The sequence below is a fragment of the Oncorhynchus mykiss genome, chromosome 22, assembly GCF_057628025.1.
Source record: "Oncorhynchus mykiss isolate SJ-2025 chromosome 22, ASM5762802v1, whole genome shotgun sequence".
In the NCBI taxonomy this organism is placed as follows: domain Eukaryota; kingdom Metazoa; phylum Chordata; class Actinopteri; order Salmoniformes; family Salmonidae; genus Oncorhynchus; species Oncorhynchus mykiss.
The window spans coordinates 43,250,328-43,269,961 of record NC_143043.1 but is presented as its reverse complement, the minus strand read 5'-3'; the positions used below and the strand labels follow the sequence as shown (position 1 = coordinate 43,269,961).

The 19,634-nt window shown below is 43.2% G+C and overlaps 3 protein-coding genes across 3 annotated transcripts; 1 reads left to right on the top strand and 2 right to left on the bottom strand.

Annotated features, from left to right (window-relative positions):
• On the bottom strand, window positions 1-3,980 carry LOC110501840 (10 kDa heat shock protein, mitochondrial). Its single transcript, XM_021579688.3, has 5 exons — window positions 3,772-3,980; window positions 3,179-3,367; window positions 862-1,017; window positions 338-427; window positions 1-177 (listed from the first exon to the last, which is right to left on the bottom strand). The coding sequence occupies exons 1-5, from the start codon at window positions 3,787-3,789 to the stop codon at window positions 127-129; spliced, it is 504 nt and encodes a 167-aa protein (XP_021435363.1). The 5' UTR covers window positions 3,790-3,980; the 3' UTR covers window positions 1-126.
• On the top strand, window positions 3,792-11,004 carry LOC110501838 (60 kDa heat shock protein, mitochondrial). Its single transcript, XM_036959264.2, has 10 exons — window positions 3,792-3,915; window positions 5,566-5,741; window positions 5,995-6,330; window positions 6,505-6,694; window positions 6,873-7,041; window positions 7,566-7,665; window positions 8,169-8,414; window positions 8,912-9,086; window positions 9,221-9,399; window positions 9,713-11,004. The coding sequence occupies exons 2-10, from the start codon at window positions 5,568-5,570 to the stop codon at window positions 9,872-9,874; spliced, it is 1,731 nt and encodes a 576-aa protein (XP_036815159.2). The 5' UTR covers window positions 3,792-3,915; window positions 5,566-5,567; the 3' UTR covers window positions 9,875-11,004.
• LOC110501836 (coenzyme Q-binding protein COQ10 homolog B, mitochondrial) lies at window positions 10,941-19,623 on the bottom strand. Its single transcript, XM_021579685.3, has 5 exons — window positions 19,482-19,623; window positions 14,602-14,757; window positions 13,698-13,890; window positions 13,285-13,386; window positions 10,941-12,967 (listed from the first exon to the last, which is right to left on the bottom strand). Exons 1-5 carry the CDS (start codon window positions 19,580-19,582, stop codon window positions 12,800-12,802), a joined length of 720 nt encoding a protein of 239 aa, XP_021435360.2. The 5' UTR covers window positions 19,583-19,623; the 3' UTR covers window positions 10,941-12,799.
• Window positions 19,624-19,634: the final 11 nt, after the last annotated feature.

Sequence of the window (19,634 nt, the reverse complement as noted above, 5' to 3'; positions counted from 1 at the left end):
TAGATTCAATAGTTGACTTTATTATTGTAACAAAACATGATCAGAATTATTTACAATTGAATAACATAAGAAACAAAAACGAGGCAACCTATATTAGGATGAATGGAGGTTGTAACGCAAAAAGGATTATTCTACATATTTGCCAAGGATGTCAGCATCACGGAACAGGAAGTATTCCTGAAAGACAAATGTGGAAATTGAATAGACAATTAGAAGAATCAATTGCTTTTACTGTGGTCATAATTATTTATAGTCTAATGAACATGTAGATTACTCCCACAACTAATCATTGTATTAGATAAGGATGATATTTTATAGATAACATTTTTAGACATACCTTGTCTTCCAGGTGAACTTTAGTTCCTCCGTACTCTGGCAGAAGGACCTTCTCTCCAATTTTGACACTCATGGGTGTCAGATATCCTTTCTGAATGAGATCAGTAGACAACACATTTAGACACAACAATAGAGAATGATAGAAGCCTCTAGTGGCCAAAAGCCATTTTTGCATGGACAGCACCATTGAGGGGCTTGCACCATTTTAAAGTAGTCAACTGGGTGGGGTTTCCTATGAATAGTAGCCCCAATGGCACTGCCCATGCTGTCAGACGCTATAATGGCACATATATAAATATGCGTCCTCTATCTCTCTCTCTCTCTATGGCCACAAGCCAGAGCAGCAAGCTCTCACATCAAAAGATTACTATATTGTATCAATGTGGTCCATGAAGATAAACACTTCTAATCTCCTTGCATTGAAATCTGATCAACTGCACACCAGACAGACAAGCCAGTTAGTTCGACAGCACAGCCATAAGCTATTGTTTAGCCGGAGAGAGTGAAACAGGAGCAGTACGTTACCTGGTTGGTAGAGCCTGGTCCCACTGCCACCACTGTGGCCTGCAGCACCTTGCCCTGGGCCTTCTCTGGCAGCATAATGCCCCCCTTTGACATAGTCTCTGCAGCCAGACGCTCCACCAGCACCCGGTCAAACATGGGAAGGAATTTCCTGAAAGCCTATAAGACGAAGGGGAAGTATTTAATTTGACAGAGACAATGTACAAACAAAACACTGCAATCTAACTTAAAAAACAAAACAAACTTTGCAACTGATTTTAGTTAAATAGCACATCAGAGTTGAAGAGTTTTGGACTCTTCTACAGTGAGTGCTTAGCATTCAATGGTCATACCCTCAAATAGCCACTAGGTAGAGCCTGAGATCCATTGTGTGAACTGGTAAAGACTTGAGTAACAAAAGCAGAAGGGGGCCCCCCATAGTGGCCCCTTAAATAGCCAAAAGGAGATGCATTGTAGCCATCTGCCACTGAAAATAAGGACATTTTGGTGGAATATGTACATTTAAACCTTTGGCGTCTTCCCAGAGTTCTTGGTTTGGTAAGTTTGGTCAAGTTATCAACTAGGTATTCATAAACCTACTTACTACGGGTTAGTGGTACTCTCCTATACAGACCTCTGTAACAGCAACAGGAAATCAGAGGGTTCATTACATTAGAATGGGGGAGGAATATCCATAGGGATGGACCTTGATAACTAGCAGTGTCCATGCAATTTGCCAAGTAGAGCCTGCCAAAGGCAACAAAGAAACCCTTTGTATTCACTAATGACAGGTATAAAGAAAGCAATTGTTTGAATACTGATTTAGGACGATCTTCAAGCTTAAACTAAGACTACTAAGAAGAGTGTGGGTTCTTTATGTGGCCAGCACATTGCAAGGTACCAAAACAGAAGATTTGCAACACCAGCTGCCAGTCTGCTAGCAAATTTATCTTTGACCTTGAGTGAAGGGCATCTCTGAAACAGGGGAAACAGTGAGGGGGGGGGGGGATGTACTGCCAATGTTTACCATGATCTCAGTGAAGGACAGAACCCTGACCCACAGATAATCTTTTAGACTAATCATGGCGGGACTGTTGGAGTAAATTCCAGAACAAGTCAGCAAGACACACCCCTATACACACACACTAGCCTATATACTACAATAACTTTAGTATGCAACACAATTCCAAGTTGGAATACTACCCATTACCCCATTACCCTGGGGGATCTGAAGCATGAGACAAATCTGAAGAACAGACCTTGAATGTTTTCTCTGGAGGTCTGGGTCCTTGAGACGAAAGGCATGGCGACGAAAGCTTTGTGGGGTCTAGATAGTGGTCTCAAGGACCCAGACCTCCAGAGAAAACATTCAAGGTCTGTTCTTCAGATTTGTCTCATGCTTCAGATCCCCCAGGGTAATGGGGTAATGGGTAGTATTCCAACTTGGAATTGTGTTGCATACTAAAGTTATTGTAGTATATAGGCTAGTCTGAAATGTTTAAACAGGCAGCAAGTGCTGAAATTAATAATCAACTGAAAATGGTCAGTGCTATCCTGGACTTCCCTACCCTAAACCCTACCTAACCTCCCAAGGACCCTGGATAGCCCAGACCAAATTAAAATGCTCTGACGCAGTTGCACATGGGATCACGACGTCTGAAGCAACGTAAACCAGAAGTGGTTGATAAGGAGCCGGTATTTAATATTGTCGTTGTTCATTGTCGTGTCCTTGCACCAGAAAAAAACAGAATCGATCAATTAATGAAATGTAAAATGAGATTTAAAAAAATATATATAAAAAAATAAAAACTGATGGCTAACGTTTTGTGCACAAAGGATCATCCACACAGCATGCGGCCTCAGATTAGTTTAGGCAAAATATGGTTCACGTCACGTGTCATCACTTCATTCATTCTAAGTACAACGCTAGCAATACCAAATTCAGATGTATATTTTCACCAATAACCAACGATTGGAGATTTAATGTTTCAAGTGGTGTCTGTTAACTGTTAATGATCTGCTTTGTCACAATCATGCATGGCAGCTCGCTTGACATTGTCTGAAGTACTTTGCGCAGTGTGAAGCTGCCAAACTCATCTCATCCTGTATTCTTGCAGTGGTGCTAACAAGCTCGACTATTTGTGCGAACACTGAAAATGGCAACATCTGTCTGACCTTGTCTGAGAGAAAACAAGGCATAATTAGCAAGCTAGCTAGTTTGCTAACGTTATGAAACTCGTTATGCTAGCTAGCTAGCTAGCAAGTATGTTTGTGGCAGAACGTTAAGTATCCTAAATTATATCTTAGCTATGTGACATTGTTTTGAGAAAGAATGCCTTACCATCTTTAAGTGATAGTCGTTGAAACCTCGTGATGTTGAGCCCCGATTTCGTCTTGAGTGTGGATCTAACAGGCTGAAGCGGAAACTCCACGTGAGGAAATATCGAGAACTGGGACGCGCATGCGTGTCTTCAAATGTTCTTACTTTACGGTTCCCGGACAGTTTCCGTTCCAGAATATTCCATAACCTCTACATAACGCAAAAAAAGCACGTCGTAACACGTGCAAACATAACATGATCACACTTGTGCAGGGGGGACTCGTCAGGACAGTTATGATGAAATTATAACTAATACTTCATGAGTTTTTATGTGATTGCAATTCGCAGCAATGTTGCACAATGTGCCAACTTTGACCCCTCTTTTTTTTCTCCAATAGTACATTCTGGAATCTGGGTGCCCAGGAACGAGCATTACAGTGCCAAGTTCATTTTTTACACGATAAACTCACAAAATAAAGTAATTTACCTTATGCATGTACATAGATAGCCCATTAATTTGAAATACAATACATATGATACAAAATGTCACTCAATTTCAGCAAATATAATTTATATTTCCCCTATGCAGGTTTTGGGGCGGACCAGTAAATTACCCGGATGCAAAAAGCCATGTGCAGTGCTGTCTCTGAAGTTCGATTCACCACACCTCTGGTCGTTCTTCTCAACTCTATAACGTTAATCACTCAGTTTCCTCCAGACGACCAAATCGTGCCAGCCTAAAATCTTTCAAACGACAAGTAAGTACTATTATGTCTTTATAAATCTATGTAGCGCATCAGTCTAAACAGCATAATGAACTGTCTCAAACGTCAATGCTTTTGCGAGCATCGTTAGTATTTTCAAGCCTCCATCCAGCAAGGACAGTCAAGTAGCCATGCTCGTTTGGAATGGTAATTTACCTCCTAATGTCCCTGAATATCAGGCACTGGTAATTATGGCATCGCTACTTGTCGTTGTTTCTCCAGTATTTTCCGTAAATCTATCTATTTGGTAAGTTAAATTGGTAGTTAGCTAACTAACATTACAGCTTTTGAAGGTAGCTAGTTAACAATTAGCATTAGTTATGCAATTATTTTCACGTTCATTTCGATGTCATGTGCTCTGATCTTAATTCGGTAATGACAGATAGCCCAATTGGTGACGTTATCTGGCTAACATTGACTCATGCATATCCCTACAACCTATTTTGTCACCATCACAACTAGGCCTAATTCCAAACGATTGCTAAACGTATCATTTTTCTCATCTACATCTTCATCTTCATACATCTACATACCGGCGTGACAAATTAACGTAGTCCCAGTCTTGCCAATATTTTTTTTGTTTTAAATGCCTATTCAAAATCAATTTGGGATATCTAATAAATGGCTACCTCGGGCTGGTATCGGCTGCGATATAAATGTTGTTGTATGTAGCATTATTTGACAAATAATGCTTGTGCTGGACATTTTTACGACAAGTACATTTTTTTATTAATTAAGTAGTTCATTCATTGAGGTAAGGCATTTACTGCGCACTCTCCATACGCTGTGCGATTTTAACCTTGTGACGCATGACCTACGCACACGTGGGGAGAATCAGGAAAAGACCGGTTCAAGACATTTCAGAAACGATGTCGCAAATATCAGCAAACGCCCCATCACAGAAATAAATAATTTACGATTCCGAATGAACGTCTCAGATTAATTTGTAATCGGATGCACAACACTGTGCAATAGCGTGCCGGACATGGACTCAGGCAGCTAAATGCTACTTGTTCTCAGGACCTTGAGAAATGTGCAGTATGTTAACCTGAGCCCTTGATTTGGGTTATATAGACAATACATTCTGCCAACGTGTAAGCTCATTTATGATAGCCTACTGTGACAGTTTATTCAGATTCTCTCCTTTTGACGTTTTCCCTTTTAGACCATGTTCTGCTAAGTAAGATGGATATTTCTTTGTCTTTCTGCAAGACTTCAAACACACATTTGCTTGTAGTCTTGCTCTGGGTTATGTCCTTGAGATTTTCAGGGGTATTTCATCATGGGAATGCTGTCATTCATTGGTTAATTATTCCCTGATGACTCTTGCTGTATCATGGAAGGCCAATAGGTTGTACTGTATAGCTTGTTTTGTCACCTCCAGACAGTCATTATGTGACATATGGGCCGAGGGGAGGGGGGGGGGGGGGTAGAAGGAGTCTTTGGTATAATCCAGAAGATTCATTTGTTACAGGGCAAACATGGACTCCTGTTTGCTACTTTGAGATTTTACCAACAATTTAAGTGCAAAATAAAACAAGATAGCTAACAGCTGACAAATGACATTTTTTTTATTGGCTGCTCTGTGACTGAATGATTGGTAGTGTCGCCCCCCTATAATTTTTCTCTATCTCCCCCTTCCAGAGATGCTGCGTCTACCCACGGTGATGAGACAGATGAGGCCAGTCTGCAGGGCCCTGGCCCCCCACCTCACCCGAGCCTACGCCAAGGACGTCAAGTTTGGAGCCGATGCTCGGGCCATGATGCTGAAGGGAGTGGATCTGCTGGCTGATGCTGTCGCCGTCACCATGGGTCCCAAGGTAGGAGGAGGGAATTGCTATGACTATACCTTCTGCTATATTGCGGTGCCAAATAAATATATACAATTCTGTCCTATTTAAATTTCACCCAGGGGTCAGATGTCTGTTATGTATAACCAATTCATTATTGTATCACTTTTTATTTGGGTTTTATTTCCACCCGAAGAACCGTGTGCACCACGGTGTGTCTTGTTCGGGCAGGAACAACTGAACACAAGTGTTTTGAGCTGTATCCTTTGCCACATTCCTGCAGGGTCGCACAGTAATCATTGAGCAGAGCTGGGGCAGCCCCAAGGTGACCAAGGACGGCGTCACTGTAGCCAAGGCCATCGACCTGAAGTGCAAGTACCAGAACATCGGTGCCAAGCTGGTCCAGGACGTGGCCAACAACACAAACGAGGAAGCAGGAGATGGCACCACTACCGCCACCGTGCTGGCCAGAGCCATCGCCAAGGAGGGCTTTGACACCATTAGTAAAGGCGCTAACCCTGTGGAGATCCGCCGTGGCGTCATGCTGGCTGTGGAGACCGTCATTGCTGAACTGAAGAGGATGTCTAAGCCAGTCACCACACCTGAGGAGATTGCCCAGGTAACCAATTGTGTTAAGAATATGGATTGATCAAATAAGTCAATATTCATATTTATTCAATTGATACAAATAATTATTTAATAGACGGATGCAATATTTATATTCTACTATATATTAAGACAGCCTTCTTGGATGTTGAATGTAAAGTTTTCAATGCTCTGTTCTGTCTGCTAGGTGGCCACCATCTCTGCTAATGGAGACGTGGAGATCGGCACCATCATCTCCAACGCCATGAAAAAAGTGGGCCGCAAGGGAGTCATCACTGTCAAGGATGGCAAAACTCTGCATGATGAGCTTGAGATCATTGAGGGGCTGAAGTTTGACCGCGGATACATCTCACCTTACTTCATCAACACAGCCAAAGGTAAGGTCCCCCGTCTGCCATGACCCCACCACCATGCCCAGCTATTTTGTGGCTTTAAGATTAAAAGAAACTCCAGCACACTGGTGATCTTGATGATCTACAGATTTAATGTATTTTTATGATGTTGATTCTCCACATTTGGCCATTTTGGAGCTTTTATCTCATCTCTGTCCCTCAGGCCAGAAGTGTGAGTTTCAGGAAGCCTATGTGTTGCTGAGTGAGAAGAAGATCTCCACTGTCCAGAGCATCGTCCCTGCCCTGGAATTGGCCAACCAGAACCGGAAACCTCTGGTCATCGTGGCTGAGGATGTGGACGGAGAGGCCCTCAGCACCCTGGTTCTCAACAGGTCAGTTCCCTGTCCCTTTAGCACCCTGTGTCCCAGAGTAGCAGTTCTGATCTGGGATCAGTCTGGGCTTTTGGATCATAATTATATGCACAGGGGGTTCTGATCCTAGATATGCACAGGGGGATCTGATCCTAGATATGCACAGGGGGATCTGATCCTAGATGAGCAATCCTGCTCAGACACTTGGTGAATACAGGCCCTTGTCCTCAGCAGGTCAGTCAGTGTCCTTAATTTAACCAGTAAACACCCTTGAGGTAAAGGACCTGTTTTAAGGACCTTTCCCCTTCACATCAACACTGACTGAGCACCTGGGCCAATGGGACAGAACCAGCTCACATGGCTGCACTACTAATATAGAACACTGAGATATATCACCAACATCATTCAGCTCTGGGTATTGATAACTGAAGAGTCAACCTCAAAATAAAGCTGTAGACAATTTTGCTATTCCTGCCCTCCTTTATGTGTAGATGCTGGATGATGTCAGTTTGGGTGTGTTCATTTAACCTCTACTCTGTCTTTAGGCTGAAGGTGGGACTACAAGTGGTGGCAGTCAAGGCCCCAGGCTTTGGAGACAACAGGAAGGCCCAGCTGCACGACATGGCCGTGGCCACCGGGGGCACTGTAAGCACACTTTACACTAATCATCACCGTAGGGCCTATACAGACATCAATCCATTTCTACTGTAAGAACACTTTACACTGTAACCATCCCAACTTATATCAGTCAATCACTACTTGAGAAAAGGAATAGGAAAAACAGGATAAGTTACAGTACAGCCTTTTCATTGCGGTTGTCATTCCCCCTGCACACAGAAACATGTCTTCTCCTATCCCTGTCTGGCTGCATCCCACAGCAGGCCAGTGTCCCTACACTTGGTCTCAGACACGTCTGCACTGGCATGATTCATCAATCAATCAATCAATGAATGTTGCAAAGTCTTGCTTATCCCATGGTTAAGGGTTTAGCTCGGCACCCAATGGCCCTATTCTAATAATGGTGAAGTGCACCCTCTGTCCCCCTCTTAAAAGATGGATACCATTTTTAAAATATTTTATCAGGGCCAATGATTACCTGTTCAAATCCTGCCCTTCCTTTACTGACATCCCTCCTCTCTCTTCCTTAGGTGTTTGGTGATGAGGCGGTGGGCATTGCTCTGGAGGACATCCAGGCACATGACTTTGGCCAGGTGGGCGAGGTGTCAGTGACCAAGGACGACACCATGCTGCTGAAGGGGAAGGGAGACACGGCATCCATCGAGAAGAGGCAGGCTCAGATCGCTGAGCAGCTGGAGAACACCACCAGCGATTACGAGAAGGAGAAGCTCAACGAAAGGCTGGCCAAGCTGTCTGACGGAGTGGCTGTGCTCAAGGTCAGAGGAGAAGAGGTCGGGGGCTGTATGGAGGGGATTGAAGAGAGAGAGCTTAAGAGGGATAGGTGACAGTATAATTGCATTACATTTGTTTAGTCCTTTTAATTGTCCTGAATATTGTCACATTTTAGTCCTGGCTATTGAAATAAGCCTAGAATATACCCAATGGGCTGGCGATTCACGTCTTTAAAAATAAACGTATACCAAACTTCGAAATCAGTCAATCCGCCATCAACACAATGGGAAAATTATTTATTGAAATAGCATGGGTGATGGAGGAAAAACAATGAAGCCTTGTGGCGAACAATAATGCATGCGGTCTGGGCAGATTTGTGTGCTTCTGTAAGTTGTTGTTCGTTTGTATACGGAGCAAAAAAAACAGGGTAGGATGAGTTGACATTAGGAGATTCCTAATGTGAGACAGGATTTACATTTGAGTTGCTCCTGTATCCACCATGCATGAAAGAGATAGTCACCCACTGACTGTTCTGTTTCAGGTGGGAGGAACGAGTGATGTGGAGGTGAATGAGAAGAAGGACCGTGTGACCGACGCCCTGAATGCCACCAGGGCCGCTGTGGAGGAGGGCATCGTGCCCGGGGGTGGCTGTGCCCTGCTGCGCTCAATCCCTGCCCTGGATGCCCTCGTGCCCATCAACTCTGACCAGAAGATTGGTAAGTAGAGTTCTTAATCTTTACCCAACTTGCCAATAGGCTTTCATCTGGTCACATGGGAGTGGCGAGATACATTTCAAACTTTTAGACAGAAGTAATGTAGCTTAACTTGGTATATCGCTTCCTGTCTATAGGAATTGACATCATCAGACGAGCCCTGCGTGTGCCAGCCATGACAATTGCTAAGAACGCTGGTGTGGAGGGCTCTCTAGTGGTAGAGAAGATCCTTCAGGCCGCGGTGGAGATCGGCTACGATGCCATGGAAGGAGAGTACGTCAACATGGTAGAGAAGGGCATCATTGACCCCACCAAGGTATGGATGCTTTAGCTCGGCACTACAATGTCATTTCGCTGTCATTCACCCAGCATACAATAGACATGTTCATTTTATAGTGATGGAAAATGTACAGAACTAATGTTGGCAAAGTTTTATATGAATGTTTATTCATACAAGATTGATTAGTTGCTGCAATAAGGTTTACAGTGTATGCTTTCACTAGACTGAAGTTGCATAGACAGCAAATGGCTGCTAGTGATATTACAGGTTCTCGGCTGAAGTGCTCTGGCTCCCTCTCTTGGTGTATGTCTGTATTACAACAAGGACTGAGTCTTGTCTCCCCCTACAGGTGGTGAGGACTGCACTAATGGATGCTGCAGGTGTCGCATCCCTTCTCTCCACTGCTGAGTGTGTGGTCACAGAGCTGCCCAAGGAGGAGAAGGAGGGTGGCATGCCAGGAGGTATGGGCGGCATGGGAGGTATGGGAGGTATGGGCGGTGGCATGTTCTGAGGCCCACCTCAAAGCGCTGTAAAAACTTAATGGCAGTGTGGGGCTAGGGGGCAAATTGTCCCTCCAACCCCCAGACTTGCCAAAACTGAATGGCCGTGAGTTTTGTTGGAGCTGCAAATGGATGAACCACACTACTTCTGCTGATTGTCTCCCCTCCACCCTCTGGAAGAACAGACTAGCCTGTCCTCGCTCAGCCTCTCTCCGTCCCTCTACCCGACCAGCCTGTCCTCGCTCAGCCTCTCTCCATCTCTCTACCTCTTTAACTGAGGCTCTGAGACCCCAGTCTGCCCTGATGATCCCCCCCTTATTAACTGAGGCCCCCTCCATTTACCTCACAAACATGGCCGTCTCATCATCCATCAGCAACATGCAGAATATTCACTGTTTATGAAAGATGCTAACCAGTGCGAATAATGCAATGCTGGTATTGATAAATTGTAATTTCTATCAAATGGAAGTAATGAAGCCTGTAACTTCCTGACATTAAAGACGAGGCTGATTTGAATAAATGGTTAAACACAGGATAGCTGTAGCTAGAAGGGGGTTTGCTGGAGAAAGGAAACTTGGCCAGGCATGCCACTGTCAATTTTTGTCGTAACCTTTTAGTTTTAGCTTTGTCCTGTTTCACCCAAGTAATGTTGGGAGGAACCGTAACCTTTTCAGTTGAGTTAATGAAAATAAAATAATTGCGGCGCATGAGCATTCCTTTACTTTGTCTGATTTCAATACTCAAATATTCTAGAACTTTGGAACCAAAAGATTCATATCAGAATTCTATAGGATGGTTATTGTGCATTAAGATAGCTGAATGTCTTTCTAGCAGAGGTGGACTGTAGGTTGGTCGGACTAGTTACAGCAGTTTGGGCCAAGCCACAAGTTAATGTGAAACCCATTGATGTCCTCATGACCGGATTTGTACTTACTGCTCATAGATGTTTAGCCTACGTTTACTGTGTGTTCAATCAGTACTATAAACAACCGTGCAGTCAAGAAGTGTTGAGCTGTGTTCCTCCTCCCCCCAGTACATTATTTCTTTGCAAATAACCAATTGTGATCATTTGACATGTTTTGTACAATGTAGACATTAATTTGTTTTTATTTAATAAAACCAAATGTTCTGAACAAAACCATTGTGCTTTCATGAACAAACACTTCACATATCTGATCATTTCATTGTACAATGCCAGACATACTGAACTGGAATTCTGGAAAACGCAATAGCTAACATCACTTAGATAATCCACCCCAGAATGAAATTCCTGTCAATTTGGTGATCGTTTGTTAGGGCTCACCCACCCTGTTCCTGGACTACTACTGTCCTGTAGGTTCACTCCAACCCTAATCTAGCACACCTGATTTCAAGAATTAGCTAGTTGGTAACCTGAATCGGGTCATTTAGAATTGTGTTTGGAGTGAATATCTACAGGTTAGCTCTCTAGGAACAAGGTTGGAGAGCCCAAGTCTACATTGAGCTCTCCTGGTTAAATATGTAGTATTAGTATCTTAGCTCATGTCTCTGGCAAGGTAACCTGTTGGTATGGTATTTGGTTACAGCATTTCTGTCCTTGAAAAATTGTTTCCTCTTGTGCATGTGGTTCTGTATTTGTCCAGCAGGAGTCATAACTTACTGTCAGTTCTATTCTTACCTCTCACATGATTCCCTCGTCTATAGTCAACCAATCAGATGTTGACAACTCTAAACCCGAGGAAGGCACAACACCGAAACAGACTTCCCATTAAATGTTCTGGAGTCTACATTAACAGTGCAACTAGAACTACACACACCACTTTAATATAAAAATAGTTTATACATATTCGCTCATTGAAACACCTCCGTTTGCACTATAAAACAATCCCCAAAACAACAATTATAGTTCAGCCAGCACTCTTATCTGTGGTCTTTAAAACAATATGTACATGTTCTTATCTTAAATATCTTTATAGGAGTAGAATGCTTAAAGTTATAAAATATAAATATGATTCCACTAGGATCAGGTCAAAGGTCACTGGGTGTACATAAGAGTGACATCTTTAAAAGGTTCTATGGTAAGATACCTCACTGACAGTATTCTGACTGGCAGACAAGAAACCAACATGTTAACTTATTCCCTTTATAGTGCACTACTTTTGGTCAAACGTAGTGCATATAGTAAACTACTTTTGACCAGAGCCCTATGGGTATATTGTATAGGAAATAGGGTGCCATTTGACACACAGTTTGGATGACACTGTACCCTGCCTAGCCAGTCTGGGCCCTTTTAAACAGTGGATATCTCTAGGGAAAAAGTAGCTGCATTTAGAAAACTAAACACATATTGCACAAGTGCCATAACTGAACAACATGCCTCCCATGGTCATTAGAGAACAATGTGCTATATGGGATGCAGCAGAAATGTCCCCGGTAACATTGTTGCAATACAGCACCTCTTGAACAGGTATGTGTAGGTAGGCACGGCCGTGTGTATACATCTGCTCGGCAGTGTTGTGACATTCCTTTAGGAAACGTCGATCTTCAAGTGCTCACACTTCATTCAAAAATGTACAAGCCGATCCTTTGATACAGCCTTTCACTATAAACAGACTTTATTTAGGCCTTAGTAGAAGAGTTTTTATATCTCCACAAGAGGGCTATTATGAGCCCTGTGCTCACCGCATGGGGAAAGCACTAAGCTCTGAGATGTGCCTACTGGCCAGAGGTGCTGATGGTTTCTTTGGGGTGAGAGGGCACCAGTAGGGGTCTATGGTGGTACAGGGGGGAGGGTCTTTTGGGGGGGCAGGGAGGGGGACAGAATCTAGCCACAAGCAGTTAATGGGTATAAAATCATTGGTTTTCTGATAAGGCACTGCAGTGTTCAGGCATTTAACCTCTCCCCCCCTTCCCGCCGTGTGTGTGTGCGCAGAGAGAGGATGAACCGTTGGGGCACGCTACGTGTGGTGCACCTCATGAAACATGAGCTCTCTGGGGATCATGGTCTGTGCTCCGTACAGTTTCCCGGCCCGCCTCTCAAACGCCGACACGTTCTGCTTCACCACCTCGTCAAAGAACACCGTGGCCAGCTGGGAATGCAGCAGGGAGCGGAACTCAAAGGAGATCTGGAGAGGTGGAGAGGTGGAGAGAGGGAGAGGTGGAGAGAGGGAGGTAGAGAGGGAGAGGTGGAGAGAGGGAGGTGGAGAGAGGGAGGTGGAGAGAGGGAGGTGGAGAGGTGTGGAGAATGGTTGAGAAAGTGATCTAGACATATGATCATGTATACATGCATGTGTGCGAGAGAAGGAAAAAAAAAACGTTGAGAGAAGAAAACAGTGCCAAAGATAGTAGAGATGCATAGCTAACTCTTATGGAGACGCATACATGGTTAGTGTATTTTATGTGTGCCCCAGATACCCACAGTGCAGTGTGTTGAGGTACTTACAGAGAAGTCAACCGTGCAGGTACGAGGGTAGCCAGGGAGGCCAGGGCTGAAGCGCCACACCGTCTCCAGGTGGTTGAAGAGCTTACCGTCTGAACAGGCTGCCTGAGGGTCAACACAGCCACGGTCAGACTGCTGATATAACCACAGTGGCTGCATTCCAGGTCATCTTTATTAAAAAGGCCCACTGCGATATTCATAAGATTGCTATATAATATGTATGTAGTTCCTGAGATGGTAAACACTTCTCCAGACAGTGACATCTGATCAGCTATTCAACACAACAGCAATTAAGACAAACAGGAACACACCCGGTGTCCATCTACTTCACAGCTGCTTATCTTAGATCTAGCCAAGTACCCTCACTGCATATACAGTAGTGGTGGGAGTTACCAGCTGCTACTGCAGTGCCTTACCTTGACCAGGTGGGGGCGCACTGTGGTGACCAGCGAGGTGTAGTTTTCCACTACCGGGGGGAAGCCAACTGTCAGCTTGGCCTTACAGAACCCCGAGCGCCGGAACACCACGTCAGACTTCTTACACCAGGGAACGAAGTGAAGGTAGTTCTCCACCCCAGCTACCACTTCATACATCTCCAACATAGAGTACCTGAGAGAGAGAGAGGAGGCCTGGGTCAACATCTCTTACAGAGGGAGGATAGTCCTCCAAACTCTGACCTTAAATTCTATTTGTAATGTAGGTGAAGGTCATCAACGGAAGAAGACTGTTACTTAACAGGGATGATTGACATTCTCTGCCCCCATGTCTCAACTTGCCCGGGGACTAACGCAGTCAGACTATTGCAATTTCCCAGCCAATCATTACATAACAGCCTGGCAAATAGCCCAGGACACAGAATGGGCTGCTTTTAATATAGCCCAGGACACAGAATGGGCTGCTTTTAATATAGCCCAGGACACAGAATGGGTTGCTTTAAATATAGCGCAGGACATAGAATGGGTTGCTTTTAACAGTGTAAAATTGAGTGATTATGACCGTCACTGGATATATGAGAGTCATTGGTGGGAGCAGGACAGACAATGCATAGAGAAACCAGAGTATCTATATTCATTTCTAGGAGGCAGACTTGGGTTTAAATATTATTTGAAATAATTTCTAAATGGGCAACTTTGTCTGTGCTCCACTGAACTGTTGCAATAGAACTAATAGAGAACTCCTAAACCATGACCACCTGGCAAACCATGACCAACTGGCACTCCAGGCAGCCTAAAGCAGACATTCAAATTATTTGAAAGATTTGAAACAGTATTTGAACCCAGACAAAGGCAGGTCTGATTTCAGGGAGGCACAGTGACTGACCCCATGACGCGTCTCTCAGAGTACTCCTTCCTCTTGTTGAAGGTGTCAGCCAGGTTGAAGAAGGAGCGGGTGGGGGCCACGATGACTGTGGACCTGGGCATGACCGCCAGGAGGGGTGGCACCCTCATCATCAGGATCCCACATGAGGAGAGATATCTGTTCCGAAACAAGGAGAGAGGCGAGTCAGAAAACATCATAAGGGCCAAACATTTGCCAGTTTTCCACACACATATCAGCGTCAAATTCACAATAATTTCTAAGTATCTAATTCCTATGTATGGACTGGCTGCATGACAGAATTCTCTGGACACCTCTTCCCGATAGCTGAACAACCAAACCGTCGGTGTACGTATGGGATTAGAAACGCTACGCTCGGCTGCTGCAGGGTGCCCTTTTAAAGCTAACTATGTCAAGATCAATGGTCAGTGGCCAATGGTTCATCAGAGCCTCAGGTCTCTGAGCTCATGTTCTCACACTGCAGACGTTTACAAAACCACCATGTGAAGGAGCCAATACATCCACAGGGCAAAAAAACAGGACATTTTCTGGTGAAAACAGGTAGTGTTGGTTTCTAAGATCAACTGCTTTGAATCCCTTTTCCACAAGCTACCAGTAACCAGAAATATGCAAAGTCAAACACAACATGCTTGGCTATACTTGCAGAAATAAAACAAACTAAAAAAAATACAGTGAAAAGTCTGGGCATTTAATTAAAACTCTAAGAATCATAAGTCAACTCAGTAGGTTTGGCGCTATACTGTAATTTGTGCATGGCTAAAGAAACCTATAGCTTGGGTCTCCAAATTTCATCAAGTTATAAGGCCAGCATTTCATTAACTTCACTGTGGGAAAAGTGATGTTGATATTAGAGGTCGACCGATGATGATTTTTCAACGCCGATACCGATTATTGGAGGACCAAAAAAGCCAATATTTTTTGTTGTTGTAATAATGACAATTACAACAATACTGAATGAACACTTATTTTAACTTCATATAATACATCAAAATCAATGTAGCCTCAAATAAATAATGAAACATGTTCAATTTGGTTTATATAATGCAAAAACAAAGTGTTGGAGAAGAAAGTAAAAGTGCAATATGTGCCATGTAAAAAAGCTAACGTTTAAGTTCCTTGCTCAGAACATGAGAACATATGAAAGCTGGTGGTTCCTTTTAACATGAGACTTCAATATTCCAAGGTAAGAGGTTTTAGGTTGTAGTTAATATAGTATTTATAGGACTATTTCTCTATACCATTTGTATTTCATATACCTTTGACTATTGGATGTTCTTATAGGCACTATAGTATTGCCAGTATAGCTTCCGTCCCCCTCCTCACCCCTACCTGGGCTCGAACCAGGAACACATCGACAACAGCCACCCACCCAGCTAACTAGCTAGCCATTTCACATTGGTTACACCAGCCATTAGGCTGATAAGCTTGAAGTCATAAACAGCGCTGTGCTTGCGAAGAGCTGCTGGCAAACCGCACGAAAGTGCTGTTTGAATGAATGATTACGGGCCTGCTGCTGCTCAGTCAGACTGCTCTATCAAATCAGATTTAATGATAAAAATAATAACACACAGAAAAACGAGCCTTTGGTCATTAATATGATTGAATCCAGAAACTTGTATTATTTCAGTGAAATATGGAATCGTTCTGTATTTTATCTAACGGGTGGCATCCATAAGTCTAAATATTCTTGTTACATTGCACAACCTTCAATGTATGTCATAATTACGTAAAATTCTGGCAAATTAGTTCGCAATGAGCCAGGCAGCCCAAACTGTTGCATATACCCTGACTCTGCGTGCAATGAACGCAAGAGAAATGACAATTTCACCTGGTTAATATTGCCTGCTAAACTGGATTAGTAGTTATAACTAGTGATTATGATTGATTGTTTTTTATAAGATACGTTTAATGCTAGCTAGCAATTTATCTTGGCTTCTACTGCATTCGCATAACAAGCAGGCTACTCGTGGAGTGCAATGGTTTGAGCGTTGGACTAGTTAACTGTGCGGTTGCAAGATTGGAACCCCTGAGTTGACATGGTGAAAATCTGTTGTTTTTCCCCTGAACAAGGCAGTTAACCCACAGCTCCTAGGCAGTCATTGAAAATAAGAATGTGTTCTTAACAGACTTGCCCAGTTAAGTAAAAGGTATTAAAAAAAAAAAAAAAAAAAAAAAGTTAAAAATAATAATAATCGGAAATCGGCGCCCAAAAATATCAATTTCCGATTGTTATGAAAAATTGAAATCGGCCCTAATTAAATCGGCCATTCCGATTAATCGGTAGACTTCTAGTTGATATGCTTCAGTTTGCTGCCATATGACTGGTACCACATTTGTTTTCAGCAACAAAAAGGTAAAACAGATCTAAAACAATTGTCATTTAGAAACCCCAAGTTGTAAATGACAGTACATGGAGAACGGGGTTATTTCTATCTGAAAGAATGAAGTAGAGGTTGTTCCACTTGGAACCGATAGGTCGCTCGACCTCATTCATCGTTTCATCACACATAAAAGATGGTGGAATTAAGTCATGCTCAGAATTCGGCGTATCTGTAGACACACCTTCATCTCTTTGATCTCCACCCCAAACAAATAGCAGGTGTATAGTATGCTATTCTCATGCTTACGTTCAAGGTCAGTATAGGCATAGAGAGAACAGTGCATAACAAAGGGAATTACGTTCCATTTACACCTGCTTAACTAGTGTTGATCTTCTCTATGTGACTAGCCCAATGAAAGGCTTGTCAGCTACAGAGGCTTGAAGCTGAGAAAGACAGGGTCCTCCAGGTGTCACATTTTCGGTTCAGTAAGCAGTAAAGTGAACGTACTGAATTCTGCACAGTGAGCACACCTGCTGCTGCCCCAGTGACAACTATTTCAGGGTAAAAAAAATACAAAATTAAACACTTGCAAAGAGTGAGTCAGAAAATACCTTTGAATCTCTGACTCAGAGGACAACCTCTCAACACACACCTAGGACTATTCAAACAGTGGTTTAATTCCAATGAAAGACTATATGCACACCAATACACACAACTGACTCAAATGAAATGCTGTAAATCCCTAATAACTGAATAGTAGGAGCCGGTAGGATTATGGTGAAAGCCTGTTAGTTCCTTTCAACGCAATAGCTGCGTTGAAATAGCTGTGAGTGAGTGACAGAGAGAGTGACAGAGAGGGAGGCGCATTAGTGGAGAACATGCTTGTGGTGGCAGCTGTGTCCCTGACAGAAACAGATGATGGCCATCTGCCAGGTGCCAGCAGCTTAGCCACCGCTGCACCTGGCTGGTGATTGCCACACAACATACCTGGAGGTCAGCATTGGGGAGAATGACTGATTTGACTACAGTAGTTATCATCACCACCAGCTTGGGTATTGTCACTTTGCTGCGTGATGTTATTTTGTGTAGCATTGCATGGTGTGAGGAATACAAAATTGTGAGTTCCACGAACTTCAATCCATTTATGTTTTCAAGACACTGATAGTCAGATTAAGAGCACCTACTGAATTCACCTACAGCGCAGAAGTAGTGTGTTTTTGAATGGGAACTCCTAAGATTCAGTGCAATTGTAAACTATTTAGCAGCTTCCTAAAACATCCTCCTGGCATAGTGAGGAGTGCAACTAGGAGTTTGGTTTCATCACTCTAGGCAGTGCCTAATGCCTAGATCACACCGACAGGGTCATTGCATTTTGGGTTAACCAGAACTCCATTAATTTCTGATAATTAATTTCCCTCCATTTGACTTTCTGCATTGCGTTGCAGTTGCAGAGCGTTCTGTGTGGTGCATACGTTGGATTTAGCAAACGCATGCGTCAAACTATATGCGTAGACGGTTTGACAAAAATGATAACAGAAAGTAAATGTTTTACTTTTATTGCACACATATCCATATGATGTCGTGTACCATTTTGCAAAAGGACACTGTCCGTGTTATCATGCGTTAAGCCCCAGATAATGTCCAAAGACAGATTGCGTAACACAGGTAGCTGGATACATGGAAGTTTTCCAGACTTCTCTAATAACTTCAGCCACTTAGCTAAGTGGATGAATGCCTTTGACATGTTAACCATTTCAGCCAGAGGCAGAGACACTGCACTGACTGATATCGGAGGTAGTAGACAGTCTAGCCAACTAGCATTCTAATTGTAAACATGCCATAGATAAAATAACAATTTGTACAAGCCTCAACTAACGTTACATACCAATGCTTCAAAGGAAACACCTTGGATTTTATTATTTAACTAGGCAAGTCAGTTAAGAACAAAGTCTTATTTACAATGACAGCCTAGGAACAGTGAATTAACTGCCTTGTTCAGAGGCAGAACGACAGATTTTTACCTTGTCAGCTCAGGGATTTGATCTAGCAACCCGTCAGTTACTAGTCCAATGCTCTAACCACTAGGCTGCCTGGCGGTGCCCAGTTCGAGAACCAAATGAGAAATCCTCCAACGATTAAAAAGAGTGTGTGATTATAGATGTATTCTCATAACTCGCAACCCACCCACTGTGTCCCGAATTCCCATGAGTACCCCTGCCATAGCTAACATTTAGCAATCAGGCAGCAGCCCTAATTAGTTGTCAAAACAGTTAGCTAAAATGACATGTTTGGCTAGTTATACGAATCTGTTAGATAACTTAAGTAAGTAAGCTAGCTAAAGTAGTCTGCTAAAGTTAATTTGAGACAGAAAAGCAGATTGACCGGCTTGACACAAAGCAGCTGAGGCAAACTAAACTAACAACCTGCTAGCGAACTTTAGCTTCATCGAGAAAAAATGCGAACTGTAGGTAGGCTAATGCTAGCAGTAACTTGACCATATTCAGGATTTACATTTGTACATAAAACATGAACAGCAGTTACCTTACGCCAATCCTTTTAGGTGTTTCTCGGCTGGCTGTGACGGGTAACTTTTTTATACATTCTAGTACGACTCTCCTTAGTCCCCGCATTCCTCTCGCCATCTTCACTGCGATGATCGCTTCTCTCAGCCACTAGCTACTTCTCCCGCAGCTT